This window comes from Puma concolor, chromosome B1 (genome assembly GCF_028749965.1).
Source record: "Puma concolor isolate L17-30 chromosome B1, mPumCon1.1.hap2, whole genome shotgun sequence".
Taxonomy (NCBI): Eukaryota; Metazoa; Chordata; class Mammalia; order Carnivora; family Felidae; genus Puma; species Puma concolor.
The window spans coordinates 41651195-41676846 of record NC_141670.1 but is presented as its reverse complement, the minus strand read 5'-3'; the positions used below and the strand labels follow the sequence as shown (position 1 = coordinate 41676846).

Below are 25652 nucleotides of genomic sequence, written 5' to 3'. Positions count from 1 at the left end.
CTCAAAATAAATAAACTTTAATAAAAAATAAAAGAAAGAAAGGAAAAGGCATGGTCATTGTGTATTCTGCAATGAGCACGTGACAGTACTGTTTTTATATCTCACCACAGTGTTTCCCATTCATCCCTCTCAGAATTTATTCATTCTTTCTGCAAACTGTGTCACATGCTACTTCCTCGGGGAAGCTGCTATAGGCTAAATGATTGTGTCCCCTTAAAAGTCAAAATTCATATTGAAATCCTAACCCCTAATTCAGAGCCCTCATGAATGAGAATAGTGCCCTTATAAAAGCAGCCCAGAGAGCTCCTTTGCCTGTTCTACCATGTGAGGTTACAGTGAAAAGACAGCTTTCAAGAAAGTGGGCCCTCATCAGACACTGACTCTGTGGGTACCATGATCTTGGACATCCCAGTCTCCAGAACTATGAAAAACAAATCACTGCTATTTATAAGCCACATAACCTATGGCAATTTATTACAGCAGCCCAAATGGACTGAAACAGATGCCTACTCCAACCTTCTAAAATGTTCCCACCCTCAACGTTCTGCTACCCAGCTTTATTTTATACCACCTGACAAATAATTATTTGTTTACTGTCTGTCTTCCACCATAGAGTCTGTGTTTCCTATTCACTGCTTTTTCTTTAGTACCTACACAGAGCCTGACAGCGGATACTCAGATATCACTAGATGCTCAAGAAATATTTGTTGAATGAAGAAACTAATGCATGCATGAATGATGGGCACTGTGCTGGATTTGAGGGCTACCTTCGGGGAATTCACAATCTACTGGAAGAAACACACATGTTAAATCTGCAATGTAGCATGATAAATGTAATACCAGAATAGTATAAAGTATATTGGTGACCTGAAGAAGGGGTGGATAGGTTAGGAATGCAGTCACAGAGGAAGAGTTACTTTGGCTGAGTCTTGAAAGATGCACAGGAGTTCATCAGACAAGGTTAAATAAAAAGAGAAAAGTCTGGAAAGAGGGAACAGCATGTGCAAAGAAAGGAGACAAAATCCCTCATGTCCTTGAGTAGTTCAACAGGACTGGAGCAAAGAGGGTGTAAGGGAGGAAGACATATCCTACAAGAAAATCAGCAGCACTGTTTTCCAAGAGAATGACTAAAATCACACCAGCACCTGCTAGCCTCCCTACTTCTCTCAAGGGAGTCTACTTTGTCCTCCAACAGCCTGCTCCAGTGCAGGAGTCTAGGCCTAAGCGCAAGGAGGTGCTGGCCTTACAGGTGTTCTGTTCACTCTCCTCTAAGGAAAATGTCAACCATGTAAAACAGCAGAATAGGAAACCTAGAAATAAACTCACAATTTTATGGTCAGTTAATCTTTAGCAAAGCAGGAAAGAATATGCAATGGGAAAAAGTGTCTTCAACAAATGGTGCTGGGAAAATCAGATGGCCACTCGGAAAAGAATGAAACTGGACAACTTTCTGTCACCACACACAAAAATAAATTCAAAATGGATTAAAGACCTAAATGTGAGACCTGAAACTATAAAGATTATAGAAAAGAGTACAGGAAATAACTTCTTTGACATCAGCCATAGCAACTTCTTTCCAGATGTATCTGTAGAGAAAGGGAAACTGAAGCAAAAATAAACTATTGGGACTACACCAAAATAAGGAGCTTCTGCACAGCAAAGGAAACAATCAATAAAACTAAAAGACAACCTATAAAGGGCACCCGGGTGGCTCAGTCAAGCATCAGACTCTTGATTTGGGCTTAGGTCATAATATCATGGTCATAGGATCGAGCCCCACATCGGGCTCTGTGCAGAGCACAGAGCCTGCTTGGGATTCTGTCTCCCTCTCTCTCTGCCCCTCCTCCACTTGCACTTGCACATGTGCACGCACTCTCTTTCCCTCTCTCTCAAAAGAAAATAATGATAATAATAAAAGGCAACCTATGAATGGGAGAAAGTATTTGCAAATGACATATACAATAAAGGGTTAGTATTCAAAATACATAAAGAACTGAGACAACTCAACACCCAAAAAACAAATAATCCAATTTAAAAATGGCAGAAGATATGAACAGACATTTTTCCAAAAAAGACATGCAGAAGCCACTGACATGTGAAAAGATGCTCGTCATCACTTACCGTCAGGGAAATGCAAATAAAAACCACAATGAGGTATCACCTCACACCTGTCAGAATGGTTGAACTCAACAAGAGACACAACAGGGCACCTGAGTGGCTCTGTCAATTAAGCAACCGACTCCAAAAGGTTTGCCATACAGTGTTGATTATGTATATTTTGTCTCTTATCCTTGGTGATTGAAAAAAAGTAGATTCATACTTATTAATGTGTATTTCCATAGTGATCCACAAATATTTTGGCCATTTCTATTTGCTGTGTCTATACCTGCAACTAATTTCTTCACTAAGCAACACCCAGAAACTACATGGACTTTTCAGTTTCTTCAGTTGTACAGGGTCCTATTTTCTGGAACTTTGGGCAGTAGCTTTTCCCTTCTTTTGCCATGTTTGTGGCTTCATGTTGAACTTGTCTGAATCCAGGTTAGCGTGTGCATCTTCAATCCCTTCAATCATCAGAACTTGCCTTGCATTTATCAAACTGCACCCAACTGCTATCATAGCCTCTGTGATTCTCTTCTGCATGTGATTGTTTTAATGAATGGCATTCCATTTATATGGTTATGTAGTCATTTTTTTTTAATTTCTTGACAGTGGGTGCACACGAACCAGGTGTTCCTGATTGCTGTCTTCATTGTCCATAATGTAACTTAAGACGTGTCTTTTCTCCCGCCTTCCTGAACTTGACATTGCCATGTGACCAACGGTTTCATCATTGTTTGTGCTGCTTCTCCCCAGGTAGTTCTATATATTCTTTTTTGGACATCTTAAATTCTCCTTTTTGATGCAGTATAAATCTTTCTCTGAAAACTCATTTTACTAATGTGGTTTTGTCTGATGCATGTTAGTTGGAGTCAAAGATCTTAGAAGTGAAAGAGGGCCCCTCGATTTTTTATCTATCCCTGTGACTTCAGGAAGACACCTATTGTTCTCACTTAACAGGCAGCGCAATTAAAGCCCAGAGAAGTGACTTGTTTATGGCTACACCTCTACTGAGTAAGGAAGCAGTAATTGGACCCCTGCTCCCCAGTTAAGGAGAAGAGGGAGACTGGACAAGGCAGTTGGCACCAGAGAAGGGAAGTCTCTGGGTCAGTAAATTAATTAATTGGTACTCGTGTGGAGAAGTTATCAGGGCTTGGACTCAAATCTACAACACTTAAGAATATTAGTAATGACACTAAAAAGCTATGCAGTAATGAAAATTATGGAAGAATGGGATTGAGCTCAAAGACTAATGTTTTAATCATCTAAATCTGCACAATAAACCACCCCAAAACTTAGGAGCTGAAAACAATATTTGGCTCACAAATCTGCAATCCAGGCAGAGTTCTGCAGGGACAGCTCATCTCTCCATGTTAGCTGGGATTGCTCACAGTCTGAGAGTTAGAATCATCTCAAGGGTCACTCAACTTAGGCATCTGGAGGACAGAACATGGGACTGCTGTGGCTCGTCAGACAGCAGTCTCTATCTCCATGTGACCTTTCCATGTGGACCTTTCAGCATGGCAGCTACAGGAGACCCAAGCTTGTGTATCAGCTCATTGCTCCCAAGGGATGTAGCTCAAGAAAGAGAATCATGTGGAGCCTGCACAACCATATGTGACTTAACTCTGGAGGTCATTGAGCATCACTTCTGCCACATTCTCCTGATCAAGACAATTACAAAGTGTTGTCAAAAACTGACCTCTTGGCTCCAGAGCCAAAATATGTAACATGAAGACAGAGTTTGGGTACAAAGAAGGAAGATAGTTTATTACTCTGCCAGGGAATAGAGGCTGCAGCAGGCTAATATCCCCCAGGACTGCAAGCCCACCCACAGTAAAAGGCTGAAAGGTTTCACAAGAAAATACAGGATCAAGGTAGTTTCAATAGGAATCTGGTACATGCTGCCAGCCACCTTCATTATGCCCTCAAGCTGGTCTCATGACTAGCACTGGCACTGGCCATCCCAGTCTCATTTCTGAGTATGAGCTGAGATCAGTGAGATGTCAGCATCAATACCAAGTTCCTGGAACAAAGGATTCTACAGAAAAACAAGTGAAGGGGAGGAGTAGGCTTCAAGAATTAGGAAAAGAAAAATTTGTTCAGTTGAAAGTCAAGCCTTGCTGAAGTGTTTACATCTTGATTTCCATCCATCTTTACATTTCTACAGTGGTCTCAGAAGGTCTTCCCAGATTTAAGAGGCAAGAACACAGACCCCCACCTCTCGGTGGAAGAGCATCAACATCGTAAGAAGAGTATATGGGATGAGATCTATACCAGAGCATCTGTCTTTGGAAAACATAACGACAACAACTGAAAACCACTGGACTACCAAACCATTGAAACCATTGAAAGAGTTGAAAGGGACCTTGAAAAGGCCATGCATTTGTCACTAACAAAACTCATTCTGAGAAGACAAGCTCAAATGTAAATGTCCCTTCCTTTTGGAATCCCTCTTTGATGTCCCCCCAGCTTCTATAGCCCTTTGTAAATACTCCCACTCTTCCAATCAGTATATTCCATTTTCAAAACATGGTTGTAATCAGGCAGGTACTACCCACCTGTCAATTAGCCAAACTTCTTTTTCTAATATGAGTATGGCATAGGAAACATCACAAGGAAAAGAGTCTTCTGACTGCTGGGGAAGTGACACTTCAGGGAAGCAGCGACTGGCACTTTGCACAGAAAACAGAGCAGAGGGACAGAATCAGCAATTCAGAGAAAACCTGACATCACGCAAAGAAAAAATATATATACATACATATGCTTTTGTCCTACATTAAAGGTAGATGGGGTGCCTGGGTGTCTCAGCAGGTTAAGGAACGGACTGTTGATTTCGGGTCAAGTCATGATCTCACCCTTGGTGGGATTGAACCCCATGTCGGGCTCTGCACTGACAGCGTGGAGCCTGCTTGGGATTCTTTCTCTGCCCCTCCCTGAGTGCTCTCTCTCTCTCTCTCAAAATAAATAAATAAATAACCATTTTAAAAAATGTAGAAGGCATAGCAGTACAGTAAATGTCAAAACCTGGAGAGTGAAGCAGCTAGGATAGAAGCATAGCCTAAAGCAGCGTTCTCCAACCTCACCTGCGTTAGTTTTGCTTGGAGAGCCTGTTGAAACACCCCCAGAATTTCTGACACAGTAGGTCTAGGTCAGGCCTGAGAATCTGCATTTCTCACGGGTTTCCCGGCAATGTTGCTGCTTGTGGTCTGGTACCACCCTTTAAGAACCACTAGCCTCAAGGTTTTTAGACCTGGACGTAGTGGCCACAGTGAAGCCCTGGCAAGAATGAAGGAACCAGAGGGCCACAAGAGCGGTGGGCAGAGAAGATGACCCAAGAGACGGAAGTGGCCTGATTTTAACAAAGCCCATTTCTGTTGATGGCCTCCCTGCTGGCCAGGGCGCGCTCTCGGGGCATTGCATCCCAGGGACCCGAAGGCTGCCTCCGACGCACTCCCGCAGTCACGAGGCGCCCCCTCCAGACCTTCCCTGGGCGGTGTCAGACGCGAACGCACAGGGTGGCGGCCGAGCGAGGTGGGCGGGGCTCACCTCCTTTCCTGAGGCCGCAGGGCGCGCTAGACGCGGAGAGCCGAGTCCCCGCCCCCGGCCGTGATTGGTCAGCGCCGCCCAAGCGTGGTGACGTCGTGCGGGGGCGGTAAGTTTGGGAGAAGAGCGCGGGAGTTGAGAAGGGTCGGCTACATCCGGGAAAGGCCTTGAGATTGTCGATCAGCCGCCAGTTGCTCCTTGGGAATCTGGGGCAGCTCCCCAAGAGTTTCCAGTACCGCCTGCTACCTCGGAGTGCCTCTGTGCCTCCCCGGTGCCCAGGTGAGCATCCAAGTGGGCGAGTGGGACATCTGGGTGTGTGTGTGTGTGTGTATGTGTGTGTGTGTTGGAGGAGGGGATAACTGTGCTCCTGTGGCACCGAGAGACGAGAGGAATATGCTCACTTTCCCGGATGCTCCGAGGGCATCCTCTCGTCCCCGCCACCCACCTTCTTAGCCTTTGGGATCACTGGTCTGATGTTGCTGGGCCTTGTGGCTCTAGGAAATTAAGCATTCATTAGTTCTTCCAACAGGATTAAGTGTCTGCTGTGAGTTAAGCACGGCGCCAAGCGCAGGAGTACACAGGTAATGATGTCCCAGTACTTAGAAGTGCCGGGGACAAAGCAGATGCGTGATTTATATTTGAACTGAAGTGAACACAGCCCGCAAGGAAAGGACTTCTACCAGGAAGACAAACAGTTACTGCCTGGTGTGATAGATGCTTGATTCGAGATGTACCTGGAAACACTTTTTAAGGGGTGACCTCTTTGGGGAACTGATACCTGACTTAAGGTTCAAAAGAAGAGGCAAAGAGTTGGAAAAATTCAAAGCCTATGAATTGACTAGCCACTGCCAAGGAGCCTCTATAACACCAGTTGTAGATATACAGTTGCATATTATTGCAAATATATGGAAAACACATTGCAGGGTATTGGTTCTTTTATTCCCATTAGGTTCCTGGTTTCAGAGAAGATGACAGAGGAACTGGACCCCACAGCACAGGACTCTGATGGGGGTAGTGAAGAGGTGGTCCTGACTCCTGCAGAGCTCATTGAAAACCTGGAGCAGGTACGCATTAATAAAGGTGGTTATTTCACAGAGTTGCTGTGAGGGTTAAATGAAATGACATATGTAAAACACTTAGTATATTGTTTGACACAAGATAAGCACTCAATGTTAGCTGTGAGTAGTAATAATTCTTACAATAATCCAATAATGTAGGTGTTACTGTCCAATGTGAATCAAGTCTCTTTGACTCCAAAATGTGTGCTCTTCATCTACTACACTCGTTGCCTTATTCTTCTCTTCTCCCTTTAACAGCCCCTTTCCAGAACTGCCTCATGTTTGTTACTTTAGTATTCATTCTGTCCTACCATGCATGTTATGAGTGACAAAAGAAGGATAATTTTAAAACTGTATCCTTATATGATAATCTGTGATGATAATTAAGGAGTAATTCTTAATTTGTTTTTATATCACAGAACTTTTTGAAAATCTGGTGAAAACTGGCTCTTTTGTCCAGAATAATATATGCATACACACACATGCAGAAATTTTACATATAATTTCAGGAGATTCACAGACACCCTGAAATCTGCCCACCTAGTTTAAGAGCCCCTGTTTGTTAGGAAAGGATTCATTAAACAAAAGTCCAAAAGCACAAAGCATAAAGGAAAAAACAGATACATTCAACTGCATTAAAATTAAAAACTTTTTTTTTTTTTACATCTTGATGACAGTAAAAAGACATGCTGCAAAACTGGGAGAGAATTGTTCACAATATTAGTATCCACAGTATCTAAACAAACTTTACAAACTACTCAATAGAAAAAATGAAGTCCAAACAGGCATCTCCCAGAAGTGGAAACCCGGATGGCCAGTAATACCTTGAAAAAGATGTTCAGGGGCGCCTGGGTGGCTCAGTCGGTTGGGCGTCCGACTTCGACTCAGGTCATGATCTCACGGCCTGTGAGTTCGAGCCCCGCGTCCGGCTCTGTGCTGACGGCTCGGAGCCTGGAGCCTGCTTCCGATTCTGTGTCTCCCTCTCTCTCTGACCCTCCCCCGTTCATGCTCTGTCTCTCTCTGTCTCAAAAATAAATAAACATTAAAAAAAAAAAAAAAAAAGATGTTCAATCTTTTTAGTGATCAGGAACATGAAGATTTAAATCCCAAGGAGATACCATTTCATACCCGTCAGATAGGCAGAAATGAAAAAGGTGAATAATATAAAGCAAGGACGTAGGGCCATTTGCACACCTGTATATACTGTGGTGAATTGGTGCACTTTGGAAAATAATTTGTTCTTGTATTGTCAGGTTGAAAGCATACATATCTTGTGTCCTAATCATTCTACTCCCAGGGACAACCCTAGAGAAAACTTCCAGGAGACGTGCACAAAATGTTAATAGTATTGCTTGCAAAAGTTAAAAACCAAAAATAGCCCAAATATCCATCAACAATAGAATGAATAAAAATCATGAGATATGTGTGTACACACACACACACACACACACACACACACACACACACACACAGCAGGAAAAAAACCAGCAATAAAATGAGTGAAAGGTAGCTCCTGCGACAACATGGGTCACTCTCAAGAGAATAATGTAGAACAATAAAAAGTAAGTTTTAGAAGAAACGATTTATGTTAAGCTCCACCATTTGCAAAACTATTGTTCAAGGCCGAGCTTGTGGCACACACTAGTGCACTGCGGTGCCTCATCATGTTGACCATCTACCCTCTGGGACAGCCAGAGGCAACCCAGGCTGGTTGCCTCTTTTGGGTACGAGGGGCTCCTTGGAAGGAAGCCTGAGGATAGTGGGGTCTGACAACACAGCCCTGGTTGGTGGAAGGTGAGCATGCCTCACGTCTCAGGCCTGAAGCTCCGTTGCAGTGCCCCGAGTATGCCATGGCATGGGTCCACCACCTGGACAGATGCCGGAGCCGGACACAGACTCGGAGGCTGCACAGCATGGCCTGAGGAGCAGCCTGACGGGCCGTTGATAAACACAGCTCCAGAAGCATGTATAGGATACTCATGAATACCTGTTAAAAAAATGATTTAAAAGTTATTGCCCACAGTGCAGATTTTCTCATTTTAATGATTGTATTAGTTTGCTAAAGCTGTATAATGAAGCGCCACAGATTGGGTGGATTAAATAACAGACCTGTATTTTCTCATCTCTGGAGGCCAGAAGTCTAAAATCAAGGTGATGGCACTGTAGGTTTCTTCTGCGGCTTCTCTCCTGGGCCTGTAGATGGCCATCTTCTCCCTGTGTTTTCACATGATCTGCCATGTGTGTCTGTGTTCAGAGTTCCTCCTCTTGTAAGGACATAGGTCACTGGGTTAGGGCTCACCTAATGACCTCATTTTAACTTGATTACCTCTGTAAAGACCTTATTTCCAAATACAGGCACATTCAGAGGTGCTAGGAGTTAGGACTTGAACATATGGATTGGGGACACAATTTAGTCCATAATGATGAACAGCTTGTCATTAAAATTTTTGATCAGGAACCAGATACAGCTATTTCAAACATAGAACCTGATTGTTAAAAAAAAGCCCATGGATTTAAATGTAAGTTTCTCACTAAATATATTAAAAACTTTTTTTTGAAGGTTTTACACTTCTATAGATTTTCTCCTAATGTTTTATACATTTTTATCAAAATAATTTCATAATGTCAATGAGAAATCTCCCTCATATCTACCCCATTTCACCCCAGTGTATACCCAGAAAGTGCTTTCATTTTCTTTGAAATCATTGGGAATTGTTATGTAGAGATACAAACAAATGTAGTGACACTGTGGAGAAAATTAAATACTAAGTTCAGGCTAACGAATACCTTTGAAGAGGGAGGGAGACACAGAGACTTTTAAAGTAATGATAATACGTGTTAATGAAGTTCTGTGCACACAGGTATTTATATTTCCATTCATGTTGTATGTACTAAATATTACTGTACCTATTCAGTATTTAATAAAATCAGTTAAAAAGAAAAACTCCTGCTTTACCTGCTTTATTAGTCCTGTATGACAATTTGGGCTTTCCTCACGTATAATGCTACTTGAAAATACAGACTGTCGGGGAGCCTGGGTGGCTCAGTCGGTTAAGCGTCTGACTTCAGCTCAGGTCATGATCTCGCAGTCCGTGAGTTCGAGCCCCGCGTCAGGCTCTGTGCTGACAGCTCGGAGCCTGGAGCCTGTTTCAGATTCTGTGTCTCCCTCGCTCTGACCCTCCCCCATTCATGCTCTGTCTCTCTCTGTCTCAAAAATAAATAAACGTTAAAAAAAAATTTTTTTTTAAAAAGAAAATACAGACTGTCTGGTTGCAGGTGCTTGAGCATGTGAGAAACATTTTTATGATAGTACCAGTACCTAGTATTTAATAATGTGTCTTCATGGTGATAATTGGAGATGCAGAGACTCAAGGACATCAAAAGGAATAAAGTGAGCCTGATTGGCATGTAATTCTGAGCTATGCTGAAACTAAATTTCCTGTAATTGAAAGAGAAGATTAGTTTTCCTCAGTCACTTGTGGATATTTCAGTTCTCTAAGCCTTGGTAATTTCTGAAATGTACCAAGCATCTGGGCCTGAGTCATACATAAATTAAGGATTTAACCTCTTGTTCCAAAACTATTTAATAGATGAATATCCTTTTATATTGTGATCCTCTATACTTTTAGGCAGTTAGTAAATAATCTGTGTTTTCTCATTAATAAGGATAACTGTATCCATTTCCTCTCAGATGGTATAGTGATGAATGAAAAAGTATTTGTAAATTGGCTCTAAGCTTCAAGAATGAGGAGATGTGTGGATTTATGTGTTACTTCATCTCTTACAATAGAATGGTGCTGGTGCCCCCTGGTGGGAAGTAGCAGGTGAAGAAGTAGAAATGTGTTGTTATTTGGTGAAAGGTACAGTTTGAACACCAGGTGGTGTTACTCTCAGTAGTAGGTATCATACTGACAACATTTTTGGAATGAAGTGATTTTTCTTTTTTTGTAATGTCGGTTAACTCTAAGATTGTAAACACAGCCTACCTACTAAAAAAATAGAAAAGCTATCATAAACGTAGCTTGTTTTGAAAGCATTTCCAGTATTTCCAACTCACAGGCAAACAGTTTTCTTTGTCGGAAATAGCTGTGGTTTTCATGGGATATGTACAGACTCACAGGGTTATTTTGCTCCATTGTGAATGATACTGATATATATGAGGGGGGGGCATTGTTTTTTAGGCCTGGATGAATGAAAAGTTTGCCCCTGAGCTGCTGGAAAGCAAGTCTGAAATTGTAGAATGTGTCATGGAACAGCTAGACCACATGGTAAGAATTGCTTATGTCAGGGTTACAAAGGAAGAGAACTTTAAAAGGGTTTGTCAGCATAGTGAGAGGTTGTAGCCTGTTTTGTTTGTAGTCTTTTTTGTTTGGCCCAGCCTTGTTTTGTTTTGTTTTGTTTTTAATATTGAGTTGGTTACCTACATTTATAAAGCATGAGTGTTCCTTTGAATATCTAGACATCAGCTCTCCCTGAAAAGTCTAAAACCCTGTCAATACCAGACCCACATTTCTATATGAGAACAGCTGACCAGAGCTGGGTAAGGGCAACCCCCCCTCCCCTTTTCATGTGCTATCTGCTCCCCACAGTCCCTAACTGCCCACCTTTCTCAGATACCTTGCCTGCCTGACCCCCACAGACACTTGAGTTTGTGGCCCTTGGCTTTCATGAGCTGAGCTTAAGTCCTTATCAGCCTCAGAGTACCTTTAAAACATTGGTATTTTATCATTTCTCAACTGGTGATTTAACACTGCTCTTGGACATTTTTTCTGCTATACTCTCTCCTTTACAATTAGACCAGAATTCTTCTAGGCCCTTCTGACTGACCATATTCAGATTTGATTCAGATGGTTGTTTTCTAAAAGTAAATGGGAATTGTTTGAACTTTTTATAATGAGGCTGTAGTCACATCTATATTATTTGTGTATGCAAATGAGAACTCTCAGGAGTTTTTTGGTTCTCCTTTGACCTAAATGTAGTCTTTGAGTCCTCAACACTGCCAGGGATGATAGTCCCTGTGGAATTGTGCAGATTAAACAAAGAAGGTCCTTAGTCTGAATATCATGTTTTTTATACACTTCATTTTCTCTTTTAACAGGAAGAAAATCTCAGGAGAGCCAAGAAAGGGGACCTGAAGGTCAGTATCCATCGAATGGAGATGGAGAGGATCCGCTATGTCCTTAGCAGCTACTTGCGATGTCGGCTCATGAAGGTTTGACATGGGGATGCCTGTGGGTGTTAAGGCAGTGCAGTTTGTAATATAGATTGAGTGTCTTGGGGGAGAAGTTGGGCTGGGGCCTGGGAGAATCCAGGGCCTGAAGGTTCTGCAAAGACCAATATCAGGGTAGCTAAAGAGTAAAGAGGACAAAAGATTATTCTGGAGAAGCATGAATGGAACATGTGTTGCACACTTCTGAGGACACATTTATAGTCTGTTTATCAGCTGTGTGGATGGTGCCCCGTTGAATTACAACATGGCAGTCCTGCAGAGTCGTTTGCATCAGTTGGCCAGGGAATAATGACCAAAGGAAAACCAGTTTCAGAAATTATTTTGTACCCATCTTGTCGCCAGTGTCAAATTGACCCTGATAACTTGACGTTCAGCTATAGTTCTGAGGTCGTCTAACGTCTAACTATAAGAGTCACTATTCTGTCTGTTTGTGCATTCTGTATTCATCTTTCCAGCTTTTTTATGTTCTGTCTCATAGAAAACAACCTTTACAGTTACCTAGAAATGTTAAGTGATATCCCCTGTCTCCCTCATAAATATCATTTACAGCTGTATTTTCATATTTTCTTTCATGAAAGCCTCTCATCCTTTTAATTTATTTTTATTTATTTTTTTAATGTTTATTTATTATTTTTGAGACAGAGAGAGACAGAGCATGAACAGGGGAGGGGCAGAGAGAGAGGGAGACACAGAATCCGAAGCAGGCTCCAGGCTCTGAGCTATCAGCACAGAGCCCGATGCGGGGCTCGAACTCACGGACCGCGAGATCATGACCTGAGCCAAAGTCGTATGCTTAACCGACTGAGCCATGCAGGCACCCCTCCTCTCATCCTTTTTAAATGGTCTTCCTTTTTAGAGCACTTATCTTTGCTCGGAATTCTTTGAAACCTGCCTTCTTGAAATCTTGAAAGTCTAGAAAGGGTCATGACCATGAAGACTTGCTTTTTTTTTTTTTTTTAAATGTTTCTTTGATTTTTTGAGAGAGTGAGCAGGGGAGGGGCAGAAAGAGAGGGGGACAGAGGATCTGAAGTGGGCTCTGTGCTGATGGCGTGAGAGTCCAACATGGGGCTCAAACTCACGAACCACAGGATCATGACCTGAGCTGAAGTCCAGATGCTTAACCGACTGAGCCACCCAGGCGCCCCAAGACTTGCCATTTTTTGAAGTCAATTCTAGATTAACCTCAACCCACTTCAGAAAACTAGTATATTTGACTCTTGAATCCTGACACATTTTCACGATTTTTATTTATCCTCAGATAGAGAAGTTTTTCCCTCATATCCTCGAAAAGGAGAAAACAGCCCACGAAGGGGAGCTATCTAGCCTTTCTCCAGAGGAGCTGGTCTTTGCCAAACAGTGAGTAAGCAGGACACAGGGGGACTGCTTTCTTTCCCTGGCTTGTGAGCATGAGTTTTGGTGGTTGTCTCCATGGATCCGATGGCTGGGCCACTGGTGTGCGTCCACCAACCCGGCAGCTCCTGCCAGTCATGTGGTCACAGCAATTTGGATTCCTGTCTTTCAGGTACATGGCTAACACAGAGACGTACCTCAAGAATGTTGCCTTAAAGCATATGCCTCCTAACTTACAGATGGTGGACCTCTTGAGGTCAGGTGAGCAGAACGCTCTCTTTTCAGACATAGCTTCAGGTGCCTTGGAATAAGATCTTCATGTTTACTCTCAAGCCTGGAAAAGTAAGTATTGTAGATAAGCAGAAAAGGGAAGAGAGGAAGTGTTGTGCGTTAAAAACAAATCATTAAAGGCAGGTGTAAGGGTAGCCATTTCAGCATGACTTTTGTGGTCTTCAGCTTAGGCTGAAATTCTTATGACTGCCATTAAAAATGTAGACTTGCTAATGTTCAGTCATTCATTCCTTCAATCGGTATCTGCTGGGCATCCACAGCATGCTACACTCTTCTGAGACTGAGGAGGCAAAGGTCTCTACATTCAAGGGGCTCGCACTTTTCCACAGATTCCAACCCATGCAGGGACTGCCTAGCTACCAAGGAGGAGTAAAATAGGCTAAACAGACCTTCAGTGATTGCCACTCACTTCCCAGCCACCCAGAGGAAGGGCTCCCAGTATTTTTTGTTGTGTGGGGTGTCTCATGGAAAGGGGAGCAGGGCTGAGAGCATGAGGAGAAAGGGAAGGCAGCCGGGAGAAGGGAAACCCAGCCAAAGCTACCTTTGTGCTCATCTCGCACAGTCCCCCAAACATCCTGCTGAGCCAAGGGAAGGGAGTTACGGTAGTCACGCTCAACCCTGGATCAGCCAGTTGGGGACCCCTGACGTGTAGGTTAAAGTCCATGGCCCTCAGCTGTTGGCAGCTTGACATATCCCAGCAGAACCTCATCCAGCAAAATTGCCAGGCCAAATGAAACCGTTCTCTGGGATCCACCTTGTTCACAACCTGCATGTAATGTGCTGAGGCCACAAGTTCAAGTACAACTGAGCCCTGGGAATTCATCTCCCACACATCCTGTGCTGGGGGCCACTCTGTGACCCCTGTGGCAGGAGGATGGTTGCCCGGGCGTCTCAGTCAGCTCAGGCTGCTATAATGAAGTACGAAGACTGGAGGGCTTAAAAAACATTTATTTTCTCTAGGCCAGAAGCCTGCGATTGGGGTGCTAGCAGGCTTGGTTTCCTCTGGGGCCTCCCCCATGGCTGCCGCTCTGTGCACACAAACCCCTCATGTCTCCTCCTCTTCTTATAAGGACACCAGTCAGCCTGGACTAGGCCTACCCTAATGGTCTCATTTCAGCTTAATTACCTCTTTAAAGGCTGTTTCCAAATACATTCCCATTCTGAAGGACTGGGCTTAGGGCTTCAACAAATGAGTGTTGAGGGGACATAGTGCAGCCTATGACACCAGGAGCAAGGCAGACCCATAGCAGATTTGTGGAACTCTGAAGTGGTCAGTTGGTGGACCTGCCTGAGGAAAACAAAAGCTCCAGTCCGTGTCCAGTTCGGCCACTTTTGTCTGCACCTTGGAAGAATAGGAATGAAGCAAGGACCATATCCCTAATCATTGCCCAGCGCTATCGCATCTAGTTGATTCAAACAGCCATGAGCATGCTTCTGAATTCCTGAAACTGACTTGAACTGAATTCTACTCACTGCTGGCGGACACATTCTAAAACACTCACATGCCACTTGCCCCAGATCCCTTCCAAGGACTAGAGCCAGGCCCCCTGGAATTGGAAGCTTGCAGGGGGATCCGCCTGCCCCAGTGAAATCAGTCGTGCTTAGTTAGCCCAGATGCCCTGAGTCTCCCTCAGACCTCTGGAGTACTGTAGACCCCACTGGCAGAGTGGGGGAAGGCATTTTGAAATCTAAGCTGGGTTCCCTAGAATGAGTAGCTGCTCAGTGGGGGCAACTGACCCTGTGAAGTTGGAGTCTCTTTGGCAGGCCCCAAACTGTGGAGTGGCCCGGGGAACCCCCTTACACCTTTGAGCCAATTATCCTGAACCCCCACCTGTGGGTGAGGGAATCAAGGGCAACATGAATGCTGAGCTAGCCTCTTAGAACTGAGAGTTGTTATCCAGTAGGTTCTCAGAACCTGCAGCTGATGGGAGTCCTCTGGGCACACATGGAGCTCTGGGAAGTGAAGAGCTGTCGAGCGACCCAGCACAGGGCACCTCCTTACATGAAATGTTGGCTGATGGTGGAAGAGGCAACAGCCTCTTACCCTGTAATCAGCCAGTGAAGGACCACTTACGGTGAAAGCCTGTATTCCGTAGTCTGACATTCAAGACTATCCCATCACCCAGTCTTTTTCATTCTCCCTCCTCCCACTCCCTTGTATAAAAATATTGCTCACTAGATTTATACACTCTGTCCTCCCAGAACGTCATGTATATTTCTACCTTGGTCCTTGGTATTACCTCCCAGGCTCACTTTCCCTCATTAAGTCTGCATTGACTCCTTTTTCCCCACTTCCCTGAGTGAATGTGCCACCACTGTGAGGCTTTATCAGATGCTGCTGGTAGCCCTTTCCAAAGAGACCACGTGTTACGCTTGCTTGTGTCTTCCGTGGTGTGTGGCGGGATTCCCAGCACATTTTACATATTGTCATCTATTGCACGAGCTGTTGCTGTGTGAAACCATGGATGGGAAGCGTGCTGTTTCCATAAAGAGCCAGATGTCTCCTCAAAGTTACCCCTCCCCCAAAATGCTTTCACATCGGGTCCCTTAGTGCTCAGGACAGTTAATCCCAGCAACTTTCCCATATTGATCTTGTGAGCTGGTGAACATTTTCTGACTGCATTATCATTTCTCTGGCAGTTCCCAAACCAGATCTAGATTCATACGTGTTTCTGAGAGTAAAAGAACGACAGGAAAACATACTGGTAGAACCAGAAACAGACGAGCAGAGGTGAGTCCTTGACCATGGGAAACCTTACTCCATTGGGGCACCAGCTCAGCTCTGTGGATACATTTTTTTCCTTCTTTTTCAGGGACTATGTGATTGACTTGGAGGAAGGCTCACAGCACTTGATCCGTTATAAAACCATTGCACCTCTGGTGGCATCTGGAGCTGTTCAGTTGATTTAAAATCAAAAATAAATAAACAAGAATGATGGGCTGGAACCTTAAAGGAAATATTTAGAAACTTCTTCCCACTTTGTCTCTCAGGACAGCAGATCTCCGCAGTGCTGTGGATCCCTTGGGCATGGAGAAGGAGCTCAAGGACCTACCTGGCCACACAACCTGACTGCTGTTTTAGCCACAGTCAGTAGATGGAGCCATCGCTCTGCTAATTCCACGTGCTGGGCAGGGACCTGGAGATTCTCCCTTTATGCGCCTGTTCCAACAGAAGATAAAATATCTTTTAGGGTATCTCACTAGATTGTGTGAAGTAACCTTCTGAAACCTCTCATATTGGACTTATAATAGTTTCTGTCCTGGCTAACTGAGAATCACAACTAAACCAATAAACCATTATTAAGTTTCTGCTTTGTGGCAGAAGGAGCCTCGGGGCAGTTCTCATTTTGTAGCCTAATGAAGGATGTTCTCCCTGCTGCTAAGCTGCAGCCCTTCCCTGAATCTCAGGCAGCTTGGCCAAGCCACCCTCCAGGCCATCTGGCCATTCTTGGCCAGGAATGTTAACAGCAACATTAACTATCCTATCTTGTGACCTCAGCAGCGTTTCTGTTTTTAGCTCTACTTTCTCAAGGGAAGTGGATGAAATTAAACTAATATGAGGGGTATCACAGGGATACCTGAAGGGAGGATGTAGAGACAGTGAATGAATCGTCTTTTCCTTGAAACATGAGAAGAAGGAACCTGCATTCCAGTCCTTTCTTGCTGACGAGAAGGCAGCAGATTTTCATTTATATGATGTAGGCTTTTAGAGTAATCGATGTAATATGGTTATCATTTCCAAGAGAAATCACAAAGTGGAAGCAAGGAAGGTTTTATTCATTAATAAAAACATTTTCTATTTCATGCAGTGCTTTGTTTTTTCCACAGTGACTTTACCCTCTTCAGCCATTTATAAAACAAATATGTATTGAGCATACAGTGTGCCAGCACAGTTCAAGGCACTGAGGCTCCAACCCAGAATAAGACAGTCACTGTCACTGTTCACATGGGATAAGTGCTTTGCAGAGGATTGGAACAGGGTGACTCCCTAGAGAGTAACTAGATTGGGGTTAAGAGGTTCTCACCGAATTCAGTGAATCTCACTGAATTAGGCTGAGACCTGAACACCAAGAAGGAGCCAGACACGCAGATCAAAAGGAAGGTCATTCCCAGCAGAGAAAATAGATTGTACAAAAGCCCTGAGGCAGAAATGAGCTCTGGCTGCAGTCAGTGTGCCCAGAACACAATGGGCAAAATGGAAAATGGTACACAGGAAGGTCTGAGGAGCAGGCTGGGCCCAGATCATGTAGGGCTTTGTTAGCAAGGATCCCTGTTGGCCCTCACAGCAGTCCTGAGAAGGAGACCGGGCTGGTAGTAAGTCATAGGTGGAAAGTGGATGTTCAGTGGTAAGTCTGAGACTAGAACCCATGTGCCCCTCCTGATCACATGTACGCAGGCTCACTCCCCATGGCCTCCCTTGCGCTGAGCAGCCTACAGAGGGATGTGGGCTATGACACTATTAGCCAGAACAGTGCCTCCGGAGCCTTAATATGAACGCCAATTGCCCAGAGATCGTTTTAGATGGCGACTCCGATTCAGGAAGACTGGGGTGGGGCTGGAGTTCTGCCTTCCTGAGCAGCTCACAGGCTATGCTGTTGCTACTGATCCAGGAGCCGCGCTTTTGAGTAGCAGGGCTCTACGTCATCACCGGCTCCTGCCCTGAACGTGCCAGGCCACAGGGAGGAGTTCAAAGTCTCAACGAAAGCCACAGAGTGAATTGCTCCATTTCCTAGGCCCCCTCTTTAAAGGAAGACTGGTTTAAATCAGTCATTTGAAGGTAAAGGGAAGTTCGGTTTCAAAACCAAGTAGCAAAGGAAGTGAAGTGGCTTAGTGTGACATTGACTTCAACTTTTCCACTTCGTATTTTGCTCTATTGATAAAAACTCATCATGGACGCATGACGTGTTTTCTTCAAGTAATTGCATCATACCTCATCCTAAGCTTGTTGTTAGCAAACTGGCTTTTCCCAAGAAGTGCCTACAGATCTGCAGGCACTTCTCAGGAAAAGCCAGTTTGCCAGCAATACTCATGCTTCAGCTGTGACCTTGCGACGAGGTCAGCTGTATTTACTCTGTGTGCAGGCCCCAGCCAGCAACGTGACTTTAGTGCCATCCTCGTATGCATCAAACTTCCTTCTGTGATGTACACGAGTTGACCATAGAGCTTTCAGAGCACATTGTTAGGCAAGCACCTTATATAGCAATTTTAATATAATTTTTCATGGGAGGCTAAAATTCCAAATATCTAGATTTCCTCAGAAATTCACTTTTTTTCTATATTGTAAAATACACATTCAATTTCCCATCTTAGCTATTTCTTTTTTTTTTTTTTTTTCTACGTTTATTTATTTTTGGGACAGAGAGAGACAGAGCATGAACGGGGGAGGGGCAGAGAGAGAGGGAGACACAGAATCGGAAACAGGCTCCAGGCTCCGAGCCATCAGCCCAGAGCCTGACGGGGGCTCGAACTCACGGACCACGAGATCGTGACCTGGCTGAAGTCGGACGCTTAACTGACTGCGCCACCCAGGCGCCCCTCATCTTAGCTATTTCTAAGTGTACCACTCAGTGCATTAAATCCATTTATATTGTCCAGCCATCACCACTGTTCATCTCTAACATTTATCTTGTAAACCTGGACCTCTATACCTATTTAACAATAACTCCCTGTTATCCCCTCCCCCCAGCCCCTGAAAACCACCGTTCTACTTTGTACTACTTTGCATTCTACTTTGTGCCAATTTGTACAACACGGATGTACAAATATCTCTTTGAGGGATGACTGGGTGGTTCAGTTGGTTAAGCGTCTGACTTCGGCTCAGGTCATGATCTCGCGGTTCATGAGCTCAAGCCCCATGTCGGGCTCTGTGCTGACAGCTCAGAGCCTGGAGCCTGCTTCGGATTCTGTGTCTCTCTCTCCCTTTCTGCCCCTCCCCCGTTCACACTCTGTCTCTCTCCCTCTCTCTCTCTCTCTCTCTCAAAAATAACCATTAAAAAAATTTTTCTTTAATCTCTTTGAGACCCTGTTTTTAATTCTGTATACCCAGAAGTTGAATTGCTGGATCATATGGTAATTCTATTTAACACTTTGGAAATGTTATGCTGCTTTCCAGACCAGCTGTACTGTTTTACATTCCCACCAACAGTGTGGAAGACTTCCACTTTCTCTACATCCTCACGCTGTTTTCCAGTTTTGTTTTATTTTTTGTTTTATCTTTTTAAGTTTATTTATTTTGAGAGAGGGAGAGAAAGAGAAAGAGAACAAGCAGGGGAGGGGCAGAGAGAGAGAGAATCCCAAACAAGCTCCACACTGTCTGCGTGGAGCCCGATGAGGGGCTTTGAGCCACTAGATCATGCCCTGAGCTGAAACCAAGAGTGTGACACTTAAATGACTGAGCCATCCGGGCACCACTCCATTTTTGTTTTATAATGGCCATTCAAATGGGTGTGCAGTGGTATCTCATAGTTTTGATTTGCATTTCCCTGATTGTTGTTGATGTTGAGCATCTTTTCATGTACTATTCCTGTATCTTCTCTAGAGAAATGGCTATTCAAGTTCTCTACCCATTTATTTTTAGTTTACTTTTTAAGTTTATTTATTTATTCTGAGAGAGAGGGAGAGAGAGAGAATCCTAAGCAGGCTGGCACTGTCAGCATGGAGCTTGACGAGGGGCTCAAACCCACAAACCATGAGATCATGACCTGAGCCAAAATCAAGAATTGGATTCTCAACCAAATGAGCCACCCAGGCACCCCTTTTCACCCATTTTTTAATTGGGTTGTTGGTTTTTTTGTTGCTGAGTTTTAGGGGTTCTCTATGTATTCTGGATATTAACCCCTTATCAGACATATGATTTGCAAACTTTTTCTCCCATTCTATGGGTTGCCTTTTTACTCTGTGAATAATGTCTTTTGATGCACACAGTTTTAAATTTTTCATGAGGTCTACTTTGTCAATTTTTTCTTTTGTTACCTGTGCCTTTGGTGTCACATACAAGAAATCATTGTGAAATCCAATGTCATGAAGCTTTTCTTGTATGTTTTCAGAGTTTTATTGTTTTAGGGATTATGTTTAGGTCCTTGATTTATTTTGAGTCAATTTTCTATATATGGAGTTAGGTAAGGGTTCAACTTCTTTTTTTTTTTTTTTGCTTGTGGATATCCAGTTTTCCCCCCACCATTTATTGAAAAGACTGTCCTTTTCCCATTGAATGGAAAAAATCATTTGACCATATATGGGAGGGTTGATTTCCGGGCTCTGTATTCTGTTCCACTGGTCTATATGTCTGGCTTTATGCCAATACCACACTATTTTGGATTACTACAGCTTTATAGTAAGTTTAGACATCAAAGAAGTGTGAATCCTTCAGTTTTGTTCTTTTTCAAGACTGTTTTCATTATTTGGGGTTTTCTTGAGATTACATATGAGTTTTGGATGTATTTTTTCTATTTTTGCAAAAAATGTTGGGATTTTGATAGAGATTATATTGAATCTGTAGATCACGTTAGGTAGTATTAACATTTTAACAATATTAAGTCTTCAAGTCCATGAACGTGGAGTGTGTTTTCATTTACTTATGTCTTTAATTTCTTGCAGCAATGCTGTTTAGTTTTCATTACACAAGGTTCTCATCTCCTTGGTTAATTCCTAAGTATTGTATTCTTTATGATGCTATTGTAAATGGAACTGTCTTTATAACTTTTCATTGTCTGTGTATAGAAATGTGACTGGTTTTTGTGTGTCTGACTTTGTATCCTGCACTTTGCTGAATTCATGTATCAGTTCTAACAGCTTTTTTGCGAAGTCTAAGGTTTTCTACATATAATATCATATTATCTGCGAAGAGAGATCATTTGACTTCTTCCTTTCCAATTTGGCTATCTTTTATTTATTTCTTTTTCTTGCCTAATTGCTCCAGCTAGAACTTCCAGTACTGTGTTAAATACAAGTGGTAGAAGCGGTCATCCTTGTCTAGTTCCTGATCTTAGAGGAAAAGCTTTCAGTCTTTCACCATTTAATATGGTGTTTGCTGTGGCTTTTATTATGCAGAGGTAGTTTACTTCTCTTCCTGTTTTGTTGAGTGTTTTTATCCAGAAGGGGTGTTGAATTTTGTCAAATGCTTTTTCTGTATTAATTGAGATGATCTTATGGCTTTTTTCCTTCATTTTGTTGGTGTGGCCTATTACAATGATCAAGTTCATATATTGACCCATTCCTGTTTCCCAGGAATAAATTCCACTTGGTCATTGTATATAATCCTTTTTGCATCAGTGTTTGTAAGGAGCATTGGTCTGTACTTTTCTTGTAGTGTCTTTGTCTGGCTGTCTTTGTCTTGTAGTGTCTTGTAGTGTCTTTGTCTGTCTTTTCTTGTAGTGTCTTTGTCTGGGTTATGCTAGCCTCAATGAATGAGTAAGGAAATGTTCTCTCCTCCTCCATATTTTGGAAAAATTTGGTAAAGATTGGTATTACTTTTTTTTTTTTTTTTTTGAGAGAGAGAGAGAGCATGAGCAGGGGAGGGACAGAGGGAGAGGGAGACAGAATCTGAAGCAGGCTCCAGGCTCTGAGCACAGAGCCCTCTGCGGGGCTTGAACTCATGAACCACGAGATCATGACTCGAGCCGAAGTCGGATGCTCAACCAACTGAGACACCTAGGCACCCCAGTATTAATTTTTCTTTAATTGTTTGGTAGGAATCACCAGTGAAGCCATAAAGTTCAGGACTTTTTCTGATTTGAAGATTTTTCATTACATATTCAGTCACCTTACCAGTTATCAGTTGGTTCAGATTTTCTATTTCTTCATGATTTAGTCTTGGTAGATATTGTGTTTCTAAGAATGTGTCCATTTCATCTGGGTTATCCGATTTTGGTGTACAATTATTCAGGTACTCTCTTATAATCCTTTTTATTTTTCTAGAATCGGTAGTAATGTCCCCACTTCTTTTTCTGATTTTAGTAATCTGAGTCTTTTCTCTCTCTCTCTCTCTCTCTCTCTCTCATCTAGGCAAAGATTTGTCAATTTTATTGATCTTCTTGAAGAACCAACTTTTGGCTCTATTGATTTCCTCTGTTGTTTTTCTATTCTATATTTAATTTCTCTCTTCTCCAGTCCTTACTATTTCCTTCCATTTGCCAGCTTTGGGTTTAGTTTGTTCTTCTTTTCCTAGTTTCCTAGGTTGTAAAGTTAGGTTTTTGATTTGAGAACTTTTTTGTTTTTAATGTAAACATTTATGGCTATAAATTTTCCCATTAGCACTTCTCTTGCTACATCTCATAAATTTTGGTATGTTGTGTTTTCACTTTTCACTTATATCTGTTTTCTAATTTCCTTTATGATTTTTAATTCAAACCATTTGTTGTTTAATCATGTATTGTTTAACTTATACAATTTTGTGAAATTTTCAGCTTTACTTTAAAAAAAAATTTCTTTTCAACGTTTACTTATTTTTGAGAGAAAGAGAGAGAGAGAGAATGCAAGTGCAAGAAGGGCAGAGAGAGGGAGACAGAGGATCCGAGTCTCACAGCACAGAGCCTAATGCAGGGCTTGAACTCAAGAACCGTAAGATCATGACCTGAGCTGAAGTCAAGAGTTGGCCGCTTAACTGACTGAGCCACCCAGGCTCCCCTCAGCTTCACTTTTGTTATTGATTTATAACTTTATCCTGTTGTGGTCAGAGAAAATGCTTTGTATGGTATCCATCTTTTTACATCTAATGAGACTTAATTGGTGGCCTAAAATGTGGTCTATTCTGGAAAATGTTCATGTGTACTTGAGAAGAATATGTATGCTACTGTTGGGTAGAGTGTTCTGTATATGTCTGTTAGATCCAGTTGGTTTATTGTGTTTAAGTCCTCTGTTTCCTTACATAACTTCTGTTTGTTCTGTTCATTATTGTGGGGGGAGGCACTGAAGTCTTCAGCCGTTATTGTAAAACTGTCTATTTCTCCCTTCAATTCTTGCTTCATATATTTTTCATGGTCAGTCATTAGATGTACAAATATTTTTAACTGTTACATCTTCTTGCTGTATTGAACCTTTTATTAATATATAATGTTCTTCTTTGTCTCTCATAAACTTTTGTGATTTAAAGTCTGTTTTGTCTTGGGGCACCTGGGTGGTTCAGTCTATTAAGTGCCTAGCTCTTGATTTCAGTTCAGGTCATGATCTCATGGTCATGAGATCAAGTCCCATGTCAGGCTCCATGCCCAGCATAGAACCTGCTTAAGAGTCTCTTTCTCCCTCTTCCTTTCCCCCTCCCCGACTTGTGTGTATGTATGTGCTCTCTCTCAAAAAATATAAAAATACTCTATTTTGTCTGATATTGCCATAGCCACCTGTGCTCCCTTTTGATTAGTATTCACATGGAATATCTTTTTCCATCCTTATCCTTCCAGGCTGTTCATGTCTTTGAACCTCAAGTGAGCTTCTCTTGGACAGCATATAGTTGGGGGTCATGTGTTTTTATCCATTCTGCCAATCTTTCAATTGGAGGTTTTAATCTATTTACAAATTTAAAGTAATTACTGATTAGTTCTATCATTGTGCTGTTTGTTTTCTATATGCCCTGCAGCCATTTTGTCCTTTATTTCCTGTCCTTCTTTTGTGTTTAGTTGATTTTTTTTTTTTTTTTTTTTTTTTGCAATGAAATGTTTGAATTCCTTTAGGGGCACCTGGGTGGCTCAGTCAGTTAAGCATCCGACTTCAGCTCAGGTCATGATCCCGTGGCTTGTGAGTTCGAGCCCTGCATCGGGCTCTGTGCTGACAGCTCAGAGCCTGGAACCTGCTTTGGATTCTGTCTCCCTCTCTCTCTGCCCCTCCCCTATTCATGCTCTCTCTCTTTCTCTCTCTCTCTCTCATAAATAAATATTAAAAACAAATAAATTCTTTTATTATTTCCTTTTGTGTATATTCTATAGCTACTTTGTGGTCATCATGGTCATCATGTGGATTACATTTAATATCCAAGAGTTAAAATACTCTAATTTTAATTCATACCAGTTTAACTTCAATAACATAAAAACTTTGCTTATTTGCAGCTCTGTCTCATCCCTTTCAGTTGTTGGTGTCACAGAATTACATCTTTATACACTGTGTGCCAAAAAACATAAACTCATAATTCATTTAAATTCATTAGTCTCCTAAATTATGTAGGAAGCAAGATTTGTTGATACAAACCAAAGTTACAGTAATACTGGCTTTTACACTAGAACTCAGGGTTTTTTTAATTTTTTTTAACATTTATTTATTATTTAGAGACAGAGTATGAACATGGGAGGGGCAGAGAGAGGGGGACACACAAAATCTGAAGCAGGCTCCAGGCTCTGAGCTGTCAGCACAGAGCCTAACATGAGACTTGAACTCATGAGCTGTGAGATCATGACCTGAGCTGAAGTCGGACACTTAACTGAGCCACCCAGGCACCCCTAACTCAGGTTTTCTCTTAAAATATATCTCTTATATCATGTAGAAAACAAAATGTACAGTTATAAACCATTATCACAATAATACTAGCTTTTATAATTGCCCATGTTTCCTTTATTAGATTTTTATCTCTCCATGTGGCTTTGAGTTACTATCTAGTGTCCTTTCATTTCACCTTGCAGGACTCCCTTGAACATTTCTTGCAAGGCAGGTGTAGAGGTCACAAACTCCCTCAGCTTTTGCTTACCTGGGAGTGTCACAATTTCTCCCTCACTTTTGAAGAACAGTTTTGCTGGATATAGGATTGGTTGACATTTTTTTTTTCTTTTAGCATTTTAAATATGTTGACCCACTGTCTTCTGGCTCTGAAATTTCTGATGAGAAATCTACTCATAATCTTATTGAAGATCCCTTGTTATATGATGATTTGCTTCTCTTTTGCACCTCTCAAGATTCTCTGTCTTTGGCCTTTGAAAGTTTAATTAGAATGAGTCTTAGTGTGGGCCTCTTTAAATTCATCTCACTTGGAGTTTGTTGACCTTCTTGGATATTGATATTTATGCCTTTCATCAAATTTGGGAAGTTTTCAGCCATTATTTCTTCAAATGTTCTCTCCATTTCAGTCTCTTTTTTTCTGGGATGCCCATGATATGTAC

The 25652-nt window shown here is 42.4% G+C and overlaps 1 protein-coding gene across 1 annotated transcript; it reads left to right on the top strand.

The window, feature by feature from the left end:
- The first annotated feature begins 5756 nt into the window (after window positions 1–5756).
- GINS4 (GINS complex subunit 4) lies at window positions 5757–17379 on the top strand. Its single transcript, XM_025921995.2, has 8 exons — window positions 5757–5925; window positions 6596–6710; window positions 10886–10972; window positions 11803–11916; window positions 13193–13290; window positions 13457–13545; window positions 16216–16306; window positions 16389–17379. The coding sequence occupies exons 2-8, from the start codon at window positions 6615–6617 to the stop codon at window positions 16483–16485; spliced, it is 672 nt and encodes a 223-aa protein (XP_025777780.1). The 5' UTR covers window positions 5757–5925; window positions 6596–6614; the 3' UTR covers window positions 16486–17379.
- The last annotated feature ends 8273 nt before the right edge of the window (window positions 17380–25652 follow it).

Coding starts and splice junctions, on each gene's coding strand:
- GINS4 (XM_025921995.2), top strand. CDS start 6,615: ATGACAGAGGAACTGGACCCCACAGCACAGGACTCTGATGGGGGTAGT. Junction 11,917..13,192: donor TGCGATGTCGGCTCATGAAG/GTTTGACATGGG, acceptor ATTTATCCTCAG/ATAGAGAAGTTTTTCCCTCA. Junction 13,546..16,215: donor GGTGGACCTCTTGAGGTCAG/GTGAGCAGAACG, acceptor TTTCTCTGGCAG/TTCCCAAACCAGATCTAGAT.